The sequence below is a fragment of the Thunnus albacares genome, chromosome 17 (assembly GCF_914725855.1).
Source record: "Thunnus albacares chromosome 17, fThuAlb1.1, whole genome shotgun sequence".
Classification (NCBI taxonomy): Eukaryota; Metazoa; Chordata; class Actinopteri; order Scombriformes; family Scombridae; genus Thunnus; species Thunnus albacares.
Window position 1 is genome coordinate 6,163,588 of NC_058122.1, and position 17,236 is coordinate 6,180,823.

General features: G+C 37.5%; 2 protein-coding genes across 3 annotated transcripts; one reads left to right on the forward strand and one right to left on the reverse strand.

The window, feature by feature from the left end:
- Positions 1-1,684: 1,684 nt before the first annotated feature.
- Positions 1,685-4,936, forward strand: elof1 (elongation factor 1). Of its 2 annotated transcripts, none has more exons than XM_044331464.1 (4): positions 1,685-1,775; positions 2,491-2,622; positions 2,711-2,781; positions 3,941-4,936. In XM_044331464.1, exons 2-4 carry the CDS (start codon positions 2,507-2,509, stop codon positions 4,003-4,005), a joined length of 252 nt encoding a protein of 83 aa, XP_044187399.1. In that variant the 5' UTR covers positions 1,685-1,775; positions 2,491-2,506; the 3' UTR covers positions 4,006-4,936. The 2 variants fall into 2 exon arrangements, with proteins under 2 accessions (XP_044187399.1, XP_044187400.1); XM_044331465.1 differs by lacking the exon at positions 1,685-1,775 and adding an exon at positions 1,830-1,928.
- Positions 4,687-16,256, reverse strand: cnn1b (calponin 1, basic, smooth muscle, b). Its single transcript, XM_044331455.1, has 7 exons — positions 16,007-16,256; positions 10,776-10,897; positions 10,578-10,644; positions 8,841-8,978; positions 8,328-8,444; positions 7,830-7,976; positions 4,687-6,570 (listed from the first exon to the last, which is right to left on the reverse strand). Exons 1-7 carry the CDS (start codon positions 16,064-16,066, stop codon positions 6,325-6,327), a joined length of 897 nt encoding a protein of 298 aa, XP_044187390.1. The 5' UTR covers positions 16,067-16,256; the 3' UTR covers positions 4,687-6,324.
- Positions 16,257-17,236: the final 980 nt, after the last annotated feature.

The window sequence follows — 17,236 nt, forward strand, 5'->3', positions numbered from 1 at the left end:
ATGTTGCATGTCCAGATGGTATACAGTCAGTCTCTATACAGAGCTGGCTAACTTGTCTTAACAGTACAACATATTTTATGAGCTTATGTGGTTTGCATGTATCTTGTTCTTCATAGTAGCCTGTGACTACATATCAGATAGATGTAGTTGTAAAATTTCCCTTTGAAACAAAGAAAAGTATAAGAATGAACAGAAATACTCGAGTACAGTGACCTCAAATCTGTTTTTACCCTCTCAAACCTTGATTTTCCTCTTCTAGCTTGTCCTTAGTAGTTTTGAACTTACAGAATCCTTTGTTTTTTCCACACTGTATGGTAGTATCATATATGGTGTGGTAGAATCAGCTATTTTTATTAGACTTTTATTTCATTTTATATTATTACCTTTTTTGGATAGCTGACATTAATAAGAGGAAGCATAGAGAGAGAGATAGAGAGAGAGAGAGAAGGATGTCCCAGAGATCTTTCTCTGGACTCAAAATAGACATGTTGCAGTTATGTCTGTCACAGGAAGCCCCGATTTATCTTTATTTTTAACCTCAGAAGTTGTATCCCATAAAAGTCTTTGATAGAACCACCCTGTGAAACACTGACACTCCTCTTTGATCTATTTTTCATCTATTTCTGTGTCTCTGTGACACAGCAGGATCCTCACATATATACACAGACTTATTCTTTTTTTTGACTGCACTTTTAACTGCAGTTGATGTGACTTTTCATCATTGTTTGGGAGAATCCTTGTAACAGTGGGATCCTCAGCAGCAAACTGACATTTCTCAGCACACTGCTGCCTGAACAGCTTAGTGAAATGATATGGGATCAATGGTGTACCCATGAGTGGGTTGGCCTCTGAGCAACCCTACTGAATTATGAGCTTTGGATGTGGTGGGTCATCTTGTTTGGGCTGGGCCAGGTGTGGAAACATCTCTAATAACTTGCATTGAATTATCACCAATTCATGTGGCTGTTGATAATGAGAATTTATCAGTTCACGTTAATGCAGCAAACAACAGACTCTACTACCTCAGCTGGGTAATCCTTAGAGGATTTAGATTTTTCTGGTTAAATTACAGCTGCCAGTGCATTCCCAAATCCCAAATGGGATTTTCATATATTAAATCAAACCTTTCTGAAGCAAAGTGCTGGTTGGGAACTTGCCTGCCAATACAGAATACCACAATAACAGAGGTGGTGATTCAGACTGAATGATCTTTTGGCAAGTGCTTCATCCAGCGTCCACTTGGTGCTATCCAGCCTGAGTTGTACTATTATCCTTTATGGACACAAAAATGAATGATATTGCTGACCAACTAGTATGTCAAATATATCTCTGCTGTCCCTGATTATCTGAGCCCTGTCAGCAGAAATTAGTGATTGGATGGCTTAAAAGGGTCTTCAGTTAGAAGAGAGTGCACCTTGCGTACCACTTTAAAAAACAAAACTTAAAACTCATCTTGCAACTGTCTTTTTATGTATGGGCCTTTTTCTATCTATCTATCTATCTATCTATCTATCTATCTATCTATCTATCTATCTATCTATCTATCTATCTATCTATCTAATGATTTAAAGTCATGCTTTAACGTCTCTCTCTGGAGGAGGGAGTTCAACAAGATCCGACACTGTATTGGATACACAGGCTGTCAGTCTTCACTTTTGAGCCAATCATAAATCGGACCAATTTCCCAACTAACCAATCAGAAGCGGTCCCGTAGAAACGCTGCATCCGGATCCAGCTGCATTCAGAGAGCATCCTCTGTTAAATACATCCCTCTGGTAAGACAACAGAAATGCAAAATACTGCAACCCAGTACAGATGAAACACGAACGACACATTGCATTATATGTTTAAAATCATTTTTAAAATATTTTTTTACCTCAGGTAGAATTGAGCGAGATACTAGCAGTTGTTAGCGAGTTAGCTTGCTGGTGAGTAACGTTAGCGGAGGCTTTTTTGTCTCTTTGTGGAGTCTTTTTCTGATCCTGTGTGGCGTTAGGTGAGCTGTTTGGAAGAAATTTCAGCTACAGGCAGCAGTACTACAGAAAATGAGGCTGTAATAAAACAGAATTGAGATTTTTCTATGACATTGTACATTGAAGTTAACGTTAATTAATATCCATGAGGTTAAAGGTATGATGTTATCACAGGAGCATGTTATGATTTTACCTGCCTTTTAGCCAGGTAAACAGTGTTTTAAATCAAGCCATCACTGATGGAGGATGATGTGTTTATTATTGTTTAATATCTATACATACCATACCATAGACATCTAATGATTTGTTTAATAGGAAAAATATGGCAGCAAAGTAGATAAAGTGACTGCTACAGTGGCTCAGTGAAATACCAGTCATTCATCAGTACACATACACATGCACGTTACTTTGGCATCTCTTTGTAAAACTGTCAACATGAAAGTGTCTGGAAATGATGAGCTGATGGAAAAAGGGAAAAAAAAAAGTTAATATTCAATTGTTTGTTTAATTTCTGCAGAGATACAACATCACAAATGGGGCGCAGAAAGTCCAAAAGAAAGCCACCTCCCAAGAAAAAAATGACGGGTAACCTGGACACCCAGTTCACGTGCCCGTTTTGTAACCACGAGAAGTCCTGCGACGTCAAAATGTAAGTTCAGCTCAGTGTGACATCGCAATGCCTTAGAAATACAACTAAACGCATTATGAACAATATGACTAAAATAACTGTTTTTCAGGGAACGAACCCGCAACACAGGAATTATATCATGCAGCGTTTGCTTGGAGGAGTTCCAGACTCCTATAACCTGTATCCTTTTAAGCAACTACAGATGGCACCATCATGTTAGACCAAATACTTTCAGTTATTGTGTTTTGTTTTGTTTTTTCTTCTTGGGTCGTGTTCACCTGGATATCTCAAAGTCTTGTGAACAGATTTCCATCAAACTAGGTTGGGGCATGAGCAGAAGAACATGTGATTTTGTTTTTTTGTTTTGTTTTTTCATTCAGGCATTTTATAATACATTTCTTAATATTGCAAGATGGGGCATTTTTTGATTATTTTCACTATTTTCTCATGAACTACTACACTAAATTGAAATAAAAGAATTAGTGCTGCAACAATTAGTAAATCAATCGATTAGTTGCCAACTATGAAATCAATTGCCAACTATTTTGATAATCGATTAATTGTTTTGTGTCATTTTTTAAGAAAAAAAGTCAAAATTCTCTGATTCCAGTTTCTCAAATGTGAGTATTTTCTTGTTTCTTTAGTCTTCTATGACAGTAAACTGAATATCTTTGTATCATGGACTGTTAGTGGGGACAAAACAAGATATTTAAGGACGTCACATTGGGCTTTGGGAAACACTGATTGACATTTTTCAACATTTTCTGACATTTTATAGACCTAACAACTAATCAGTTAATCAAGAAAATAATCCACAGATTGATCAGCAGTGAAAATAATCATTAGTTGCAGCCTTAAAAACAATCATGCTTAGGTATGCAATGAGTGACTGTGTGTACTTTAATCTAGAGCTGCAACAATTACCCTATAAACTCATTAGTTAAAATTAATAAGCAACTATTTTGAAAATAGATGAATCATTTAATTAATTTGTCAAGCAAATATAACAGACATTAGATAGTTCCAGGGTCTCAAATGTGAAAATTTGAATTATTTTTGAATATTGAACTGGTGGTTGGACAAAACAAGACACCTGATAATTTCACCTTGGGCTCAAGGATATTGTGATGTGCATTTTTCACTGTTTCTAATAGTTTATGGTTCAAACATTGATGATTTCAGTTAATATTAGTTGCAGCCCTACTATAATGCAGTTCTGGGTGCACATGCAGATGAAAAATGTAAAAACACTTTAGATTATTAAAAGAAGAAATCAGAGGATTGTGTGTGTCTCTTGTCTGTGTGCATTTTGAACATTCCTTAACCTTTGTTTCATCAGATCTGTCCGAGGCAGTGGATGTTTACAGTGATTGGATCGACGCCTGTGAGGCAGCCAATCAGTAGTCATGTTTCCCCTGTGAGCCTCCTTCTCTCTAACCTCATCCACATTTCACCCCTTCAATTGGTCCGGTGAATTGGTTCCTGTTCAGTCAGCACAATGTAGCAAAATTTCCCAAACAGTTGGAACATTGTTTTTCCTGTAAGTTTGTGACGTGCTAAGTTTAGTTTTGCTACAGTGTGGCTTGCTGAGCATGACACGTTCCTCTGGCTGGACCAGAGCACTGCCAATGTCGTTTTGACTCCAGAGTCCAAACCTGCCTGTATCAGTTCTCAATGTTTTCATGTCTTATGTCAGTGATTAGCTCACTGTGTTTTTTTATTATTAGATCATAATTTTCTGTTTTTTGGACCAAACTGTCACATAGTTAAGTAAAAAATGTAATCTGATATTTCCACCAGCGTAAAACATTCCATGTCTTCTATCGGTATTCTTTGTGTTTTATGGATGATATGATAATTCATTTTTTTTATATTTCAACCCTGTCACTCACTAATGCACTGAAAACTTTTTTGTAGGTTGACATTTTTTTTGAACTGCCTTTTGTTTTTTGGACCACTATATATTTGTACTGCTAGATTTTATTATTTTCTTTTTAAAAATCACAATCATGTAATTTCTATTTACACTACTTTTGTGTAATTTCACGTCCTGTGTATTTTGAGGTAATGACAGTAAATCAGAACTGTATTTTTTAAGTGTTTTTATTGCACAAATGTCATGTTTAGTGAAAGGCATATAGGGAAAAAAATCAAGAGGTTAGCAAAGATGAATAGTATGAACAATGTTGAAACACAGCCAACACATTAAAGGTGAAATGTTACTCAACATTATTGCCATTCTGGATCTCACAGAGTGGTAATGATGATAAGTGAATGCACTGTAAAAAATCTACATTCGCACATTTGATTGAATAAAAGCAATGTTTAGACCTTTGATGGATTGAAAATACAGTAAATGTACGTGTGCTTTTCTCCCCACTGTAAAGGTCTTACAACACTAGATGGCACTCTACTACAAATCATGGCTGCCAATGTCTTTGTTAAATGGCAATTAACAGTTAAAGAGCTCAAATCTGTTAGCTCATTTAGCACATCAACAACAAATTCTGACAGTCTGCACCTCATTTCATAATTCAAAGCCAATCTGAATGTTGTAACACTGGGGACCGAGCCTCTTCTGCTTATAACTTTGTAAATGTACATTTCTGCCTTTTAATGTTGAATCATGTAACAGCTAGTGGCACTTCTAATCTTACAATAACATTACATTCAAGACATTCGGTGGGTTACAACAGTATGATGCAGATTTTTTAAAGGGGAATCTATATGTAGCATGATTCACATTGCACATGGCTCTTTTGATACAAGGTGAAGCCAGTTAAAGTGCAAACGAAGCAACAGCACTAAAGCCAAAGTTCACTGTAGAAGACCTTTTACAAAAGGATGGAAGCAGAAATAACAGGACTCACTTGCAGTACAAAAACCACCGGTGACTAAGTTTACCATAATTTCAAATGGTGTCTTAACACCCAATATCACAACACCTACATTTGCTTCTTTAAACTTTATACCATGTCTGAAAGACCCCTCTACTTTTACCCCTCTACTCAATGCACATAAGCCATGTTAATTAGCGCTGGTAAAAGGCGTCATGGGTAATTTGGCAGGCTCATGAACATGACTATTTGTCAGCGCAGGTGCTCACAAAACAAAGCAATGTGTGCATCGTCAGTCAGGTCTTCTGTGTCATCCTGCAGAATGGCATCCTAAGAGTTTGCAGAGCTCCAATGTGGACGTGGACTGCTCCAAACTGGGTCAAAGTTCAATAGCACCAACACGCTCACTTGTTTCCTTTCAAGGAACTCTCAAATTCTGCTCCGTCAGTGTTCAAAGTGGATTGAAAAGGTCAGGAAGTGAGGCGAGGGGTATAAACAGTTACACATCTCTAATTACAATGCAAGTATAAAAAGAAGAAAAAAAATCTATAAATAGCAAAGGTCAAAAATCTCAGCTTCTGGGTGTTTGGGTATTTTTAGCAGTAATAAAATTCATTCGAGCAAACACATCTTTGCTGAGATACAGACGTTGGCCACAGCATGAAATTTTTGATGTAAGGTAAACACTTTTTTTCTTTTACCCATGGAAAGACAAACAATTCTTAGTACAAATATGTTTAGAAAAAGACGGGGAATGAAGACGGCAATGACAAGAGTCAGTGTTAAATAACAGTCTAGGAGTTTTGCTTGTCATAAAGACAGTTGCGGTTGGTTGTCTGAAGTTAAGCAAAGAGGAAGGAGGGGGGTGAGGCTGTCTGTGGTTTTCTTAGTCAGAGTACTGGTTGTAGCCGTCAAACTCAACCTCACTCCCGTTGTTGTAGTAGGCCTCGGTGGGGTTGGTGCAGTACTTGTTGTCATAGACCTGGCGGGGCAGGCCGTAGGTGGTCATGCCCTGCTGGGAGGCCACTTTGTTAGTGCCCATCTGCAGAGAGATGGTGGAGGTGTCACAGTTCTCCAGCTCCAGCTTCTTGTCAAAGATGTGCCTCCTAGTTCCAGGAGCGGTCATACCAGTCTGGCCGAAAGAAAGCAAGATGAAGGCTTCTTGAAAAAACATTCTGTAATGTAATACTTTCAAAACTTCTTGAACAGACAGTGACTACTAATGTATTTATATATATAGAATTCACATTAAAGAATAAGGCATATTATATATTATTATTATCATTATTATTATTATTATTGTTGTTGTCAATAAATCCCATGAAAAGACTAAATAGATCCAACTAACAACTCGTATCAAAAACCTGATACAGCTCTGTGCTGTGGAGCAACAAGAACACATAATGAGCCACACTGTTGCACTAGCTGACATGTTCCATCATTATGATAAATATGGGCACAGTAGTTATTTATGAATTATATAAAAGTGGATCTTGTTACAACATTTTTTTCATATAATTGAACTGTCAATGTTTAGGTTGGCATTTGTGCTACCACTTGGAGAAGCTAGACATTTCAACAATTTATAGTTTGCTAAAATAATTATCCATTACCTTTAGCTAACCATTGATAGTTAGCTAAAAGTAATATAAATGGTTGAAAGTTCAACCAGTTATCCATTAGTTTGAGCCATTTCACCATTTACCTGCTACTTACAGCTGTTTCACCATTTATCATTACTTTAAGCTAACTGTTTCATCTGTTTAGTCATTACTTACAGCCATCTTCTCTGCTTTCTTATTAACAGTTATGTGTTGTGACTGAGAGTGCATGTGATTGAGTGTTGCCATAGTTTTCAGATGTTTCAGCTGCCTCAGTATGTGGATATGTTTTTTAAAATCATAATTTCTATTTTTTCAAATTAGTTGAGGAAATGTACCCCCTGGCAAATGCAGAAGTAGGCTACCCACTGGGGTACAAGTACACATCGTGGGGAATCACTGTGGTAGAGCACTGAATGTATCTGAAACTGAATATAGTCCCCAACAAATTTACTACTTACTCCTGTTTTAGTAAGTTTTGCTAAAAACTGCAATGCCAAACTGTTTTAGGAAACAGGGAAAAAGAGTTACATCTTCAGTAAGAACCAATGGGCTTATGGCCCAAAGACAGACTAATGTATTACTGTTTTTTGTCTTTTTAAGGGATCTGTTGACAATATGCAAGTACAGAGTAACACCAGCCTTACAATTATAATAATTAAATCTCAATTTTTCATACAAAATGAAAATGTGAAAATATGTGATGAACCTTTAAGTCTGAAATTTATTCTAGGTCAAAGTGTAAAATGGATGAATACAGACATCATGTAAAGTGCAAGTCTCTCCTCACCTGGCTGGCTCCCTTGTTGGTACCCATCTGTAAGCTGATAGTAGACTGGTCCAATGGGTTGTCCATGCCTATCTTGGAATCATACAGATGGCGTCTTGTGCCGTAAGAGGTCATGCCCTTTTGGCTGGCAAGCTTGTTGGTGCCCATCTAGAGACACAGCAAAACAAAGTGAGCATTTGCAGAATTAATACAAATTTAAGATCACACCTATTGTGCCTAATTTCCTGTTAATCTGCTATCATTCTGCTCTACATGAATCATCCCTACATCCACACATGTATATCTTTGTCTCTAGATCCGTCATATGTCAAAGCAGGGCAGCTGTGAGAAGATTCGAGAAAAGATGTTTCTGTAGAGATTCATTCAGCATAAGTCCAGCAGGGGGCACAACAACAACCTACTGGGAGGTGTCTTAAACCAGCAGAACTCCTCTGGACACAATGCTTCATGCAGGCATGGTCATAAAGTAGATTACAGGTTTAGATGTGCTGTTCTGACCTGCAGGCCTATGATGTTACGTCCCTCCCTGAGCTTCTCTGGAGCAAAGCGGCGCTGCTGTTTCTCAGCGTACTTCACTCCTAAGTCGTACTTGGAGTGGAAACCTTTGGACTTGGCCTTGGAGAGAGAAATGGCAGAGACAGAAAGGAAAATGGTGGTAATAAGAGTGTATTTCATACCCATATTGTTTTTATTATTTATTCTACTACTGTTGCCACATTGTAGTCTTAGTCCATGGAACACAAAGCACTCACATAGATAGGCTGATACCTTGACTAATGTTATACTGCAACATATACGCAGAATACCTATATAAATATCACAATATACTTATGTACAGCCATTGCTTGCAGTGATTGGTGTCTGTAGCTTAAATCTCCCTAACAGTTACTCCAGTTTTTATTAATTGCATCTGATGTTTGAGTAGTAATCAGTGGTGAGTAAAGCTCAAACATTAAACTTTCCTACAACAGATGTCACAGTAACATCATGTGTTTGTATAGTTGTGCTCACCATTCCAGCCAGAGCGATGAGTGTGCACTGGACCTGAGTGTGGTTGACATTCTCAAACAGATCGTTGGCCTCGAAGATGTCATGCGGCTTCAGGCCGTACTCTGTGATTGCGCGGACAAAATTCCCGATGTTTTCCAGCTGAAGAAGAAAGAAAGCGGACAGAATGGAAAATGGAATCAGTTGCGAGGAGTATATATTTGGCCTGTTGCATACAGCGTGATTTGTTTCCTCGTGTTTCACATGTGAGAATTATTGGTTGCAACAGAATCAGCTGTTTCTATCTGCTGATGTCATTAGAGTTTTGTGTGGACACCTGAAAGAATAATTGGGATGCTAATACTTTCAAAGAAATTCATTGATTGGTATTGATATATAAAGACCTGTATTCTATCTGTGCATTGCCTCCATAATGTTTTACAGTTTCACAGCGACAGTGTTTAAGTCTGACATGCATAGGTGAGTCAAGAAAGTCTAAATCTTTCCAAAATTTTTGAGACAAAAATATTTTAGCACATTACCAAAATATATTCCAGGTATTCCTCAAAAATCTTTTTTTTTGTTATCCTCCCATTAATTTTTTTATGTACCTTTAAAGTTTTTGTATCATACGCAACTCACTGTAAGTGATGACCTGTATGCATTTCTTTCATTTCATGCTGATCAGTTATGTCTGTCAGGTATAGACAGTATATTTACTACATCACTTTACACAGAAAGAGCATTTTACATTTAATACATGAAGTATTATCTATATTTTTATTTCACTAAATTGAGCTGTTTTGCATACTGTTAACACATTTACAATTATATTAAAGAGCAGCTGCTGTTACAGTCACCTTAGCATACTTTTTAGCTAACTAACATTACTGGAGTTGTTGTGGGTGTATTGACGTCACATAACTAAGTAGCTTTGTAGCTTAGCCACTTAGCTTAGTTACTAAGTAGCATATTTTAGAGAGATACAGTTGAATCTTGATATATTTGCTAGTTTGATGATTTCATGATAGTTATACCTTTAATAAACCTATTTGTTCACTGATTGATGGTATACTGTTCATTAGTTTATCATCATATATACTGCATGTATATATTAATGTGCCATTAAATACATTCAATTATTTTTGCATTTCTTTATATGCAGTGTTGACATGTTTGCTACATATACAGTTGAAATGGTCTCAGAGACACTGGACGAGGAGTCAGTGATGGGTTAGACATAGAATCTGACAAAAGTAAAAGTGACCATCAAGTAAACAATTGTGTAAAATGCAATGCACCAGTGTGCAATAATCACAGCAGGAACAGGTAGTTTGTATGACTAATTTCTTTTAAAATGTGTAAAAAATTTAAAATAAAAATGACAAATGTAGAATAATTCTTCTGTATGATTCAAAGAATTATTTGATGCAAAATTATGAAGCTTTACAGTTAACATTAACAAAAGCGGCTGATTTTTCTGATGACCTATGCATTTTTTGGAAAGATTTTTTGGAAAGATCTTCAATAAACCCTTAAAAGCACTGTTTGCTTTGTTCAGACCTGTAAAAAGCTAATGAAGCCATGCTTTCATTTGATTCATTAGATATGGCAGCAACTTTATGGAATGTAAATAAGCTCTGTGTTGTCAATGCCAATACGACAGACTAACCAAGTTCCACATGCTCTGGAAAATGACCCTGACTTTGAGACTAGCAGGACAAATAAGGCGTAGTTCTTTCCATGGAGCTGGTGCATTACCTGGTGCCAGTTTTGACTGGAGTTGTTGATCTTTCTCACAGAACCTGGCTGAAGAACGTTAATGAGTCTATAAAGGAGAAAGAAACACAATTGGTATTAAACAAAAATTTCAATCACCTTCATCATAGTCCAGATATTAATATGATAAAGTTTCTGTGCTTCAGTGTGTGTTGACAGAAATCCTCCACCTCCACTCACTCGCACAACAGGACTCCATTCTTCAGACCCTCCATGAAGTTATCCCCGATCCTCTTGCCAGTCACATCCTGAATCCACAGCCTCAGCTCCTCCTCCTTATGGGGGTCATACTTCCCTGCAAGCTGAGGGTGGAGCAGAGGTCAAAGGTCAAACATAACATCTGACTTTTGCTAATTAATCTGTTTTGTTACAGACTAATTTTAACTCAAACTATCCCACGATAAAGCCCACTCTCTACTGTCAAGCCTTTAGTGCTTCTATTGAATTTCACCAGAAGGACAAAAAAAGAACCAGGGTCAGTATAATACATCCTGTGGTGCTGACACATAGAAAACAGATGCACAATATCCCCTTGTAGCTCTTGTGAAAGAACAAAAAGTATTAATGTATGCACCAAACGACTCGCTGAGCTAGTGTCAAATATTATCCAGCGGAATATGAATTCCATTTGAGATTATTAAAATTTAGCTTTGGATGATAATGTGTATTTTGCCGGTACGTAATTTCCAATCATTTCCAAAAGCTTTCCTGGCAAAAACTGTGCAATTGTGAACTAATTAGGAATTTCCTTTGAAAGAAAAGCTCCATTTAAACCAAGGTAAATATTCATTTATGATTCATTATTAACAGAAAAACTTTCAATTTTCACATTTTTGCATATTCAGCTGACCTGTTGTGCACTGACAAAAACAGATTACACTAGCAGTTAATTGCAATGAAATCATTGGAAGTGTACCAAGTGAAAATGAACTCTATTATGGTCAAATGACATAGTTCTTTCTTTTTATGAAACTTCCAAGGAAATTATTCAGAAATTACAGACCCGTATTATGTAAAGTGTTACCCTTAAAACTCTCAGTGGGAAAAATACAGTGAAATTCTCTGTGGGATGGAAAAAAAAGTAGTAGAATGTCACTTAAAATACTGTATATACAATACTCAAATCTTACTAAGGTACATGCACGCACACACACGAGGAAATGTTTTTCTACTTCAGTTTAATACAATGTTTCTTTCATGCCTAATTTCAGGTTTTCAATGACTAAAATAACCTCTCTCATAAGGGATGGCATGCCATAACTGTACTGTCTTTGAAAGTCTTACTGTATAATAAAAAAATACTTTGAGATGAGGGGTATAAAAATAACAGGAGGAAAAAAGAAAATGAAAAAGGCCTGTGGACATTCCTGCATGAAGAAACATACTGGCCTCCTTCGCGTCTCTCCATGTATTTCCTTATTGGCACAAACACATCGCCCTAATACTTTGAATTCTGGCATGGGGTTTAAGGCTGTTCCCCCCCCTTGCACACACGCACACACTCACACACATACACACACCCCCTTGTCCCCTTTTCCTGAATGTTCTGCAGATAAGTCTTCACAGTCTGGGATCAGCAGCCAACACAAACAAGTATTTCAAAGCAGCAGGGATAGCGTAGCTTCCAGTCCATCACACCAAACTTGGGAGAAACAGCTTTCCCAAACACTCCTCCCTCTCCCTCGACTGTCCTGCTCTGCTTCTCCCATTGGCCAGGCTCATATTTCTCTCTTTCTCTCGCTCTCTCTCTCCCTCTGGGTTTTCCAGAATCTGCCCTTTTACAGTGAGTTGACTATTCAGGCAAACCACGTCTGATAAAGGCAGGCCAAGATCGACAGGTCCTGCTTCCAGTCGAGGTACTTCAGCTCAGAGTTTGATTTTGTTGTGTTGTTCTTTTCATTGTAGAGCTCAGGAAAGCAGAACTGGTTGTTTTTTCTGAGCTTTTAAAGACATTTTAGATTCACAAACATGAATCACATGAAGAGAAAAAGCATAAAAACATATAAGAAACAACATATGAGAATTTTTGTGATGTTGTTTTATGACACTTGATTGATGGACTATGGTGTAGGTGATGCCAGAAATGTGCCAAGAAGCCAGTTGTGGAAGAAGTACTCTTCTCTAATCTAGATCTTTACTTAGGTATTGATGTACTTCAGTACTAGCACATCAGCTTAAAAACACGCCATTACAAGCAAAAGTCCTGCATTTAAAATGCCACTTAAAATATATAAGTATTATCAGCAAAATGTACATAAAGTATCAAAAACAAAAGTACCTGTTCAGCAGAAAAATGGGCCTTGACTGATAAGTGATTATCTATGACTTTATATATGACTGATGCATCAATGCATAAGCAGCATCATGCTGTGGTACATGATGGACAACAGTATTTTAACTACTTTATGTGCAGTACATGTTTGGTAGGTGAGCTTAGTGGTTGTCAACCTGGGGGTCGCGCCCCCTTCAAAGGGTCACAATATAAATCTGTGGAGTTGTGAGATGATTAAAGTGGGAGGAAAGAAGAAGAAGAAGAAAGTTCAACGGCACAAATTTGGACTTTTTTCAATTATTTTAGATTTATATTTTTGTAAGATCTTGGATAACTTTACCTCTTTGGCCTCCAACAATTATTCACATGAAATCATCTGACAAGTTTGGTGGGAAAAATCACTCTTTTATGGAAATGCTAACAACTCTTTGAAACGCTACAAGGGGCCCAAACAAGACACTGCTTTGGTCACAAGACACACATGTAGGGAATCTATGGTTTAATCTTTAACATTGTGTTGTATTTTATAAGCTTTTCATATGTGTTTATGTTCAATCTTGATTAGACAAATAACAAGTAACTACAGCTGTCAAATAGGCCAAATGTAATCGAGTAAAAAGAACAATATTAGTGTAGATGTATCATGTAGTATAAAACAGAAATAGCCAAGTGCAAGTACTTCAAAATTGCATTTAAGTACAGTATTTGAGTAAATGTACTTTTCCACCACTGCAAGCAGCCTACCGAAAGCCAGCACTGAATGTCTGGTTAAATTAAAAATTGATGTCTGGTAAATTTTTAATCTTGAATCAGGGACTGTTCAGACAGTTCCTGATTCAAATTACAATTTATGAAATGTTAGACTGTGTTTTATTTAGACAACGTTCTTGTACAGCTGCTCATGTTTAGAAATGTTTGCCTTTTTTTGTTAAATGAAAAAAACGTTTTTGATAGATAAACAAACATTAAATAGAAAAAGCTTCAGTGACATGATTTTTTTCTCCTGCAGTGTAAAATAGATCCCCTGTGTGAGCTGCTGGCACGGCTTTGTCTCTGCCATCTATCAGACGCACTCCTGTCCAACTGGTTTCTTTCAGGACAGTGTTTTGTCGTTCTTGACTCCGATGTAAACTGTTTAGAATAAGGACACTTTCTCAAGTTCCAAGTCAGAGCCCGGTCATTCCTTAAAAGGCCATTAGATTATGCTGATGTACCTGTCAGTCTCTCTGCTGCATCTCTGCTCCTCCCTGATGTCATGCTGCTGGAACTCACCATCCCTGCATGACCCATGAACACCTCCTACTCAGCTGTTTGTTACCTGGAAACTTTGACTCCCCCCCCCGCCCCCCTTCCCAGCTTACATTGTCTGACTTTGTGAACATAATCCACTAACCAAAATAGAGAGATGACAGCGAAGCAACTGCCAGACTATAGTGCCAAAATCTCAAACCGCCATTGCTGACTGTGACCCTGCTGACGATGAATAACAGCAATGCAGTGCACCTCTGTGTGAGATTAAAGCACTGATGAGAGATGGCACTATTCAGGGAGGAGGCGACTTCCCTCCAGGACAATGATGACGATGATCTGGGTGTTGGAATAGTCACAGGCTGACCTTTCTCATCCTGAACACAGACTGTCAGCAGCTCTGACTCATCCCAACATACAGACTGCCATTCAGTAGTGGAATGTAACTGTACTTTAGTCCAAATTTGCGGTACAGTACCAGTCAAAAGTTTGGGCACACTTTCTCATTCAAGGGGATGGGAAGGTGTGTCCAAACGTTTGACTGGTACTGTATTTCTACTTAATTTGACTCTTTCTATTATATGCTACTTATTACTACTACTTTGCTATGTTTCATAGGGAAATATTGTACTTTTTACTCCTTTAAATTACTTTACAGATGAATATTTTACACACAAATGTATCATCATCTAATGAGATCTTGATACATTTTATAGATTAAAATACCAACAGTGTATGAGATAGTTAAGATTAGCTCCAACTAGACTCCTGACATCATCTTAATGCAGCTTATATGTTTAATGCATCAATAATAATCATACAATATTATAATATACAATAATGTAACACTGACAGGTGCCAACTCTGATGTATTGAGTACTTTAACATTGATATTTTAAGTATATTTTGCTAGTAATACTCCTTTTTACTTAAAAAGACTTATTTTTATTGAAGTAGGATTTTGAATGCAGGCCTATTACTTGTAATGGAGTATTTATACATTGTGGTACTTAATGTAAGTCCACCACTGACCCCATGTTGCCCTTTTTCACTAAAAACTCACAAACTACCTTTTGATTCATAATAATCTTTGTCATGTTCTTTTAGTTTTGCAAATCAAGCTTTACTTAAATATTAAAATAACCTTCATATACATATTGACTCATTCGATTCATTTTTTACAACAAGCCGTCACTTTACTGTTTGTGATACAAATCTTTTAGTCTGGTTTCTTAATGCCGAATAGATCGATGAAGCGATAACAGAAGAATAATGGAGCATATGCAGTACAATTCAAACTTCCTCACCATTGTGCTGCACTCTCACAGACTAATAATGCCCTGACCCCTCCATAATCACTCAAATTATTTGGCCACTAAGACCTACTTTCAGCTCCAAAACAATCACCTCCCTCACTGTGTGATCTATTATCAAAAGGCAGGAGTGTGTCACCAGAGCTGTTTCCCAAGCACACAACCTGGAATCAAAACTGGATCCAATTAAGGTGCACATAAAGACATCTGCTGTAAGATAAGACTTATCACATTTTCGGGTACATTTTTGTGTTCTTTCTTATCTATGATGCAGCAAAGGCCAACATGTTCTTTACCAAGGTTTCATCCACCAACATCTCATATTTTCTCCATACCAAGGGCCCAAATATCTATCAACCATTTGACCCAAAACCCACTTTATAGGATTCTGTTTGAAGGAATAATGAAATAATAAAAATATTCAGTCACAGTGGGATTACTAGAGGGATTACAGTATCCTTCGTCATGCTGGGGCCCCCCTCATCGACCCTTAGTGGACCCCTGACCCCACTTGCTCCACCCACAACGTGCCTATATTCTAAACAAACTTCATAATAATGTGAAAAAGGTAAACCTACCTTACTCTTGACCTCTGCAGACAGTCCGAAGGCCGGGCCGCTCCTGAAATGTGTTGACATTCTGTTGTTTTTGTCTATTTACAGTGAGAGCAGAGGGAGCTTTAAAAATGGAGCAGCAGGTTTCAGCTCTCTGTCCGGGGCAGGGGAAGCACACAGAAAAAGTCCCGAACAAATCCGTGGGTATCTCCTTTTATTCTTCGTAGTCGTGCTCGGACCTGCTGGTGAGGCGTTTGGGCAACTTTCCGACACTTTTCTGAATCTTTTTTAAACTCTTCCCATGTGTGTGCTCTCTGATTGGCTGCGGCCGCCGTCCAATCCGGACGCAGCCTCCTCTGATCGGGGGGAGTGATGTCACCGCTCGGGTATTAGATTTAATCAGTGTCACTTTTTCCACCTTCGGGCAAGTTAGGGATGCTTTTTACTCGTGTTCAGATGCACTTTGCTAAAGTTATGTCATTGTCATATTCAGTTATCAGTCATAGCCTTAAAATGCATGTCAGGATCAATACCAAACATTTCCCCCCATCTGATTTAACTGTGATGAATCATCAAATATTTCAGTAAACCTATACAAGTATACTGTATGTTAATCCACATAGAGATAATATAATGATATCCTACTAGAGAAGAAAGGTATTTTAAAAATGAAAAAATATTAGATTATTAAAGGACTGAATATTGCTAGTGCTTACATGATGTTGATAATGATACAGGTCTAATTCAGTAATAACCATCAATAATAATATGCCTGACAGAATGCTCACAATGCTAAAACATTGATGTTTTGCAGGTAATATTTCCCTGGTTCAACATCTTACTTAAGATCATGAGCTTGCTAACATTTGCTAATTAGACAAAGTGCAGCTCAGGTTAATTAGTTTTGCAGGTATTTGGTCATAAACCAAAGTTTTGGGCTTGATGATGACACTAAATGAAAAGTGAGAGAGTCACTGATGTCATATGAATTTGTCCTCCAGGGACCTTGAATATCTGTAGTAAATGTCAAGGTAATCCATTCAATGTTTCACAACAAGAATGTGAACTTTATGGTGGCGCTAAGGAAAAAGTCAGAGGATCACAAAAGTCATTAGGATATACACAATATATCGTCTTGGGACCATGAATGTCTGTATAAAATTTCATGGCAATCAATCGTTATTGAGATATTTCAGTCTGGACCAACAGACAGACTGACATCACCCTCCATATTTCATGCCATCCAGGACATTT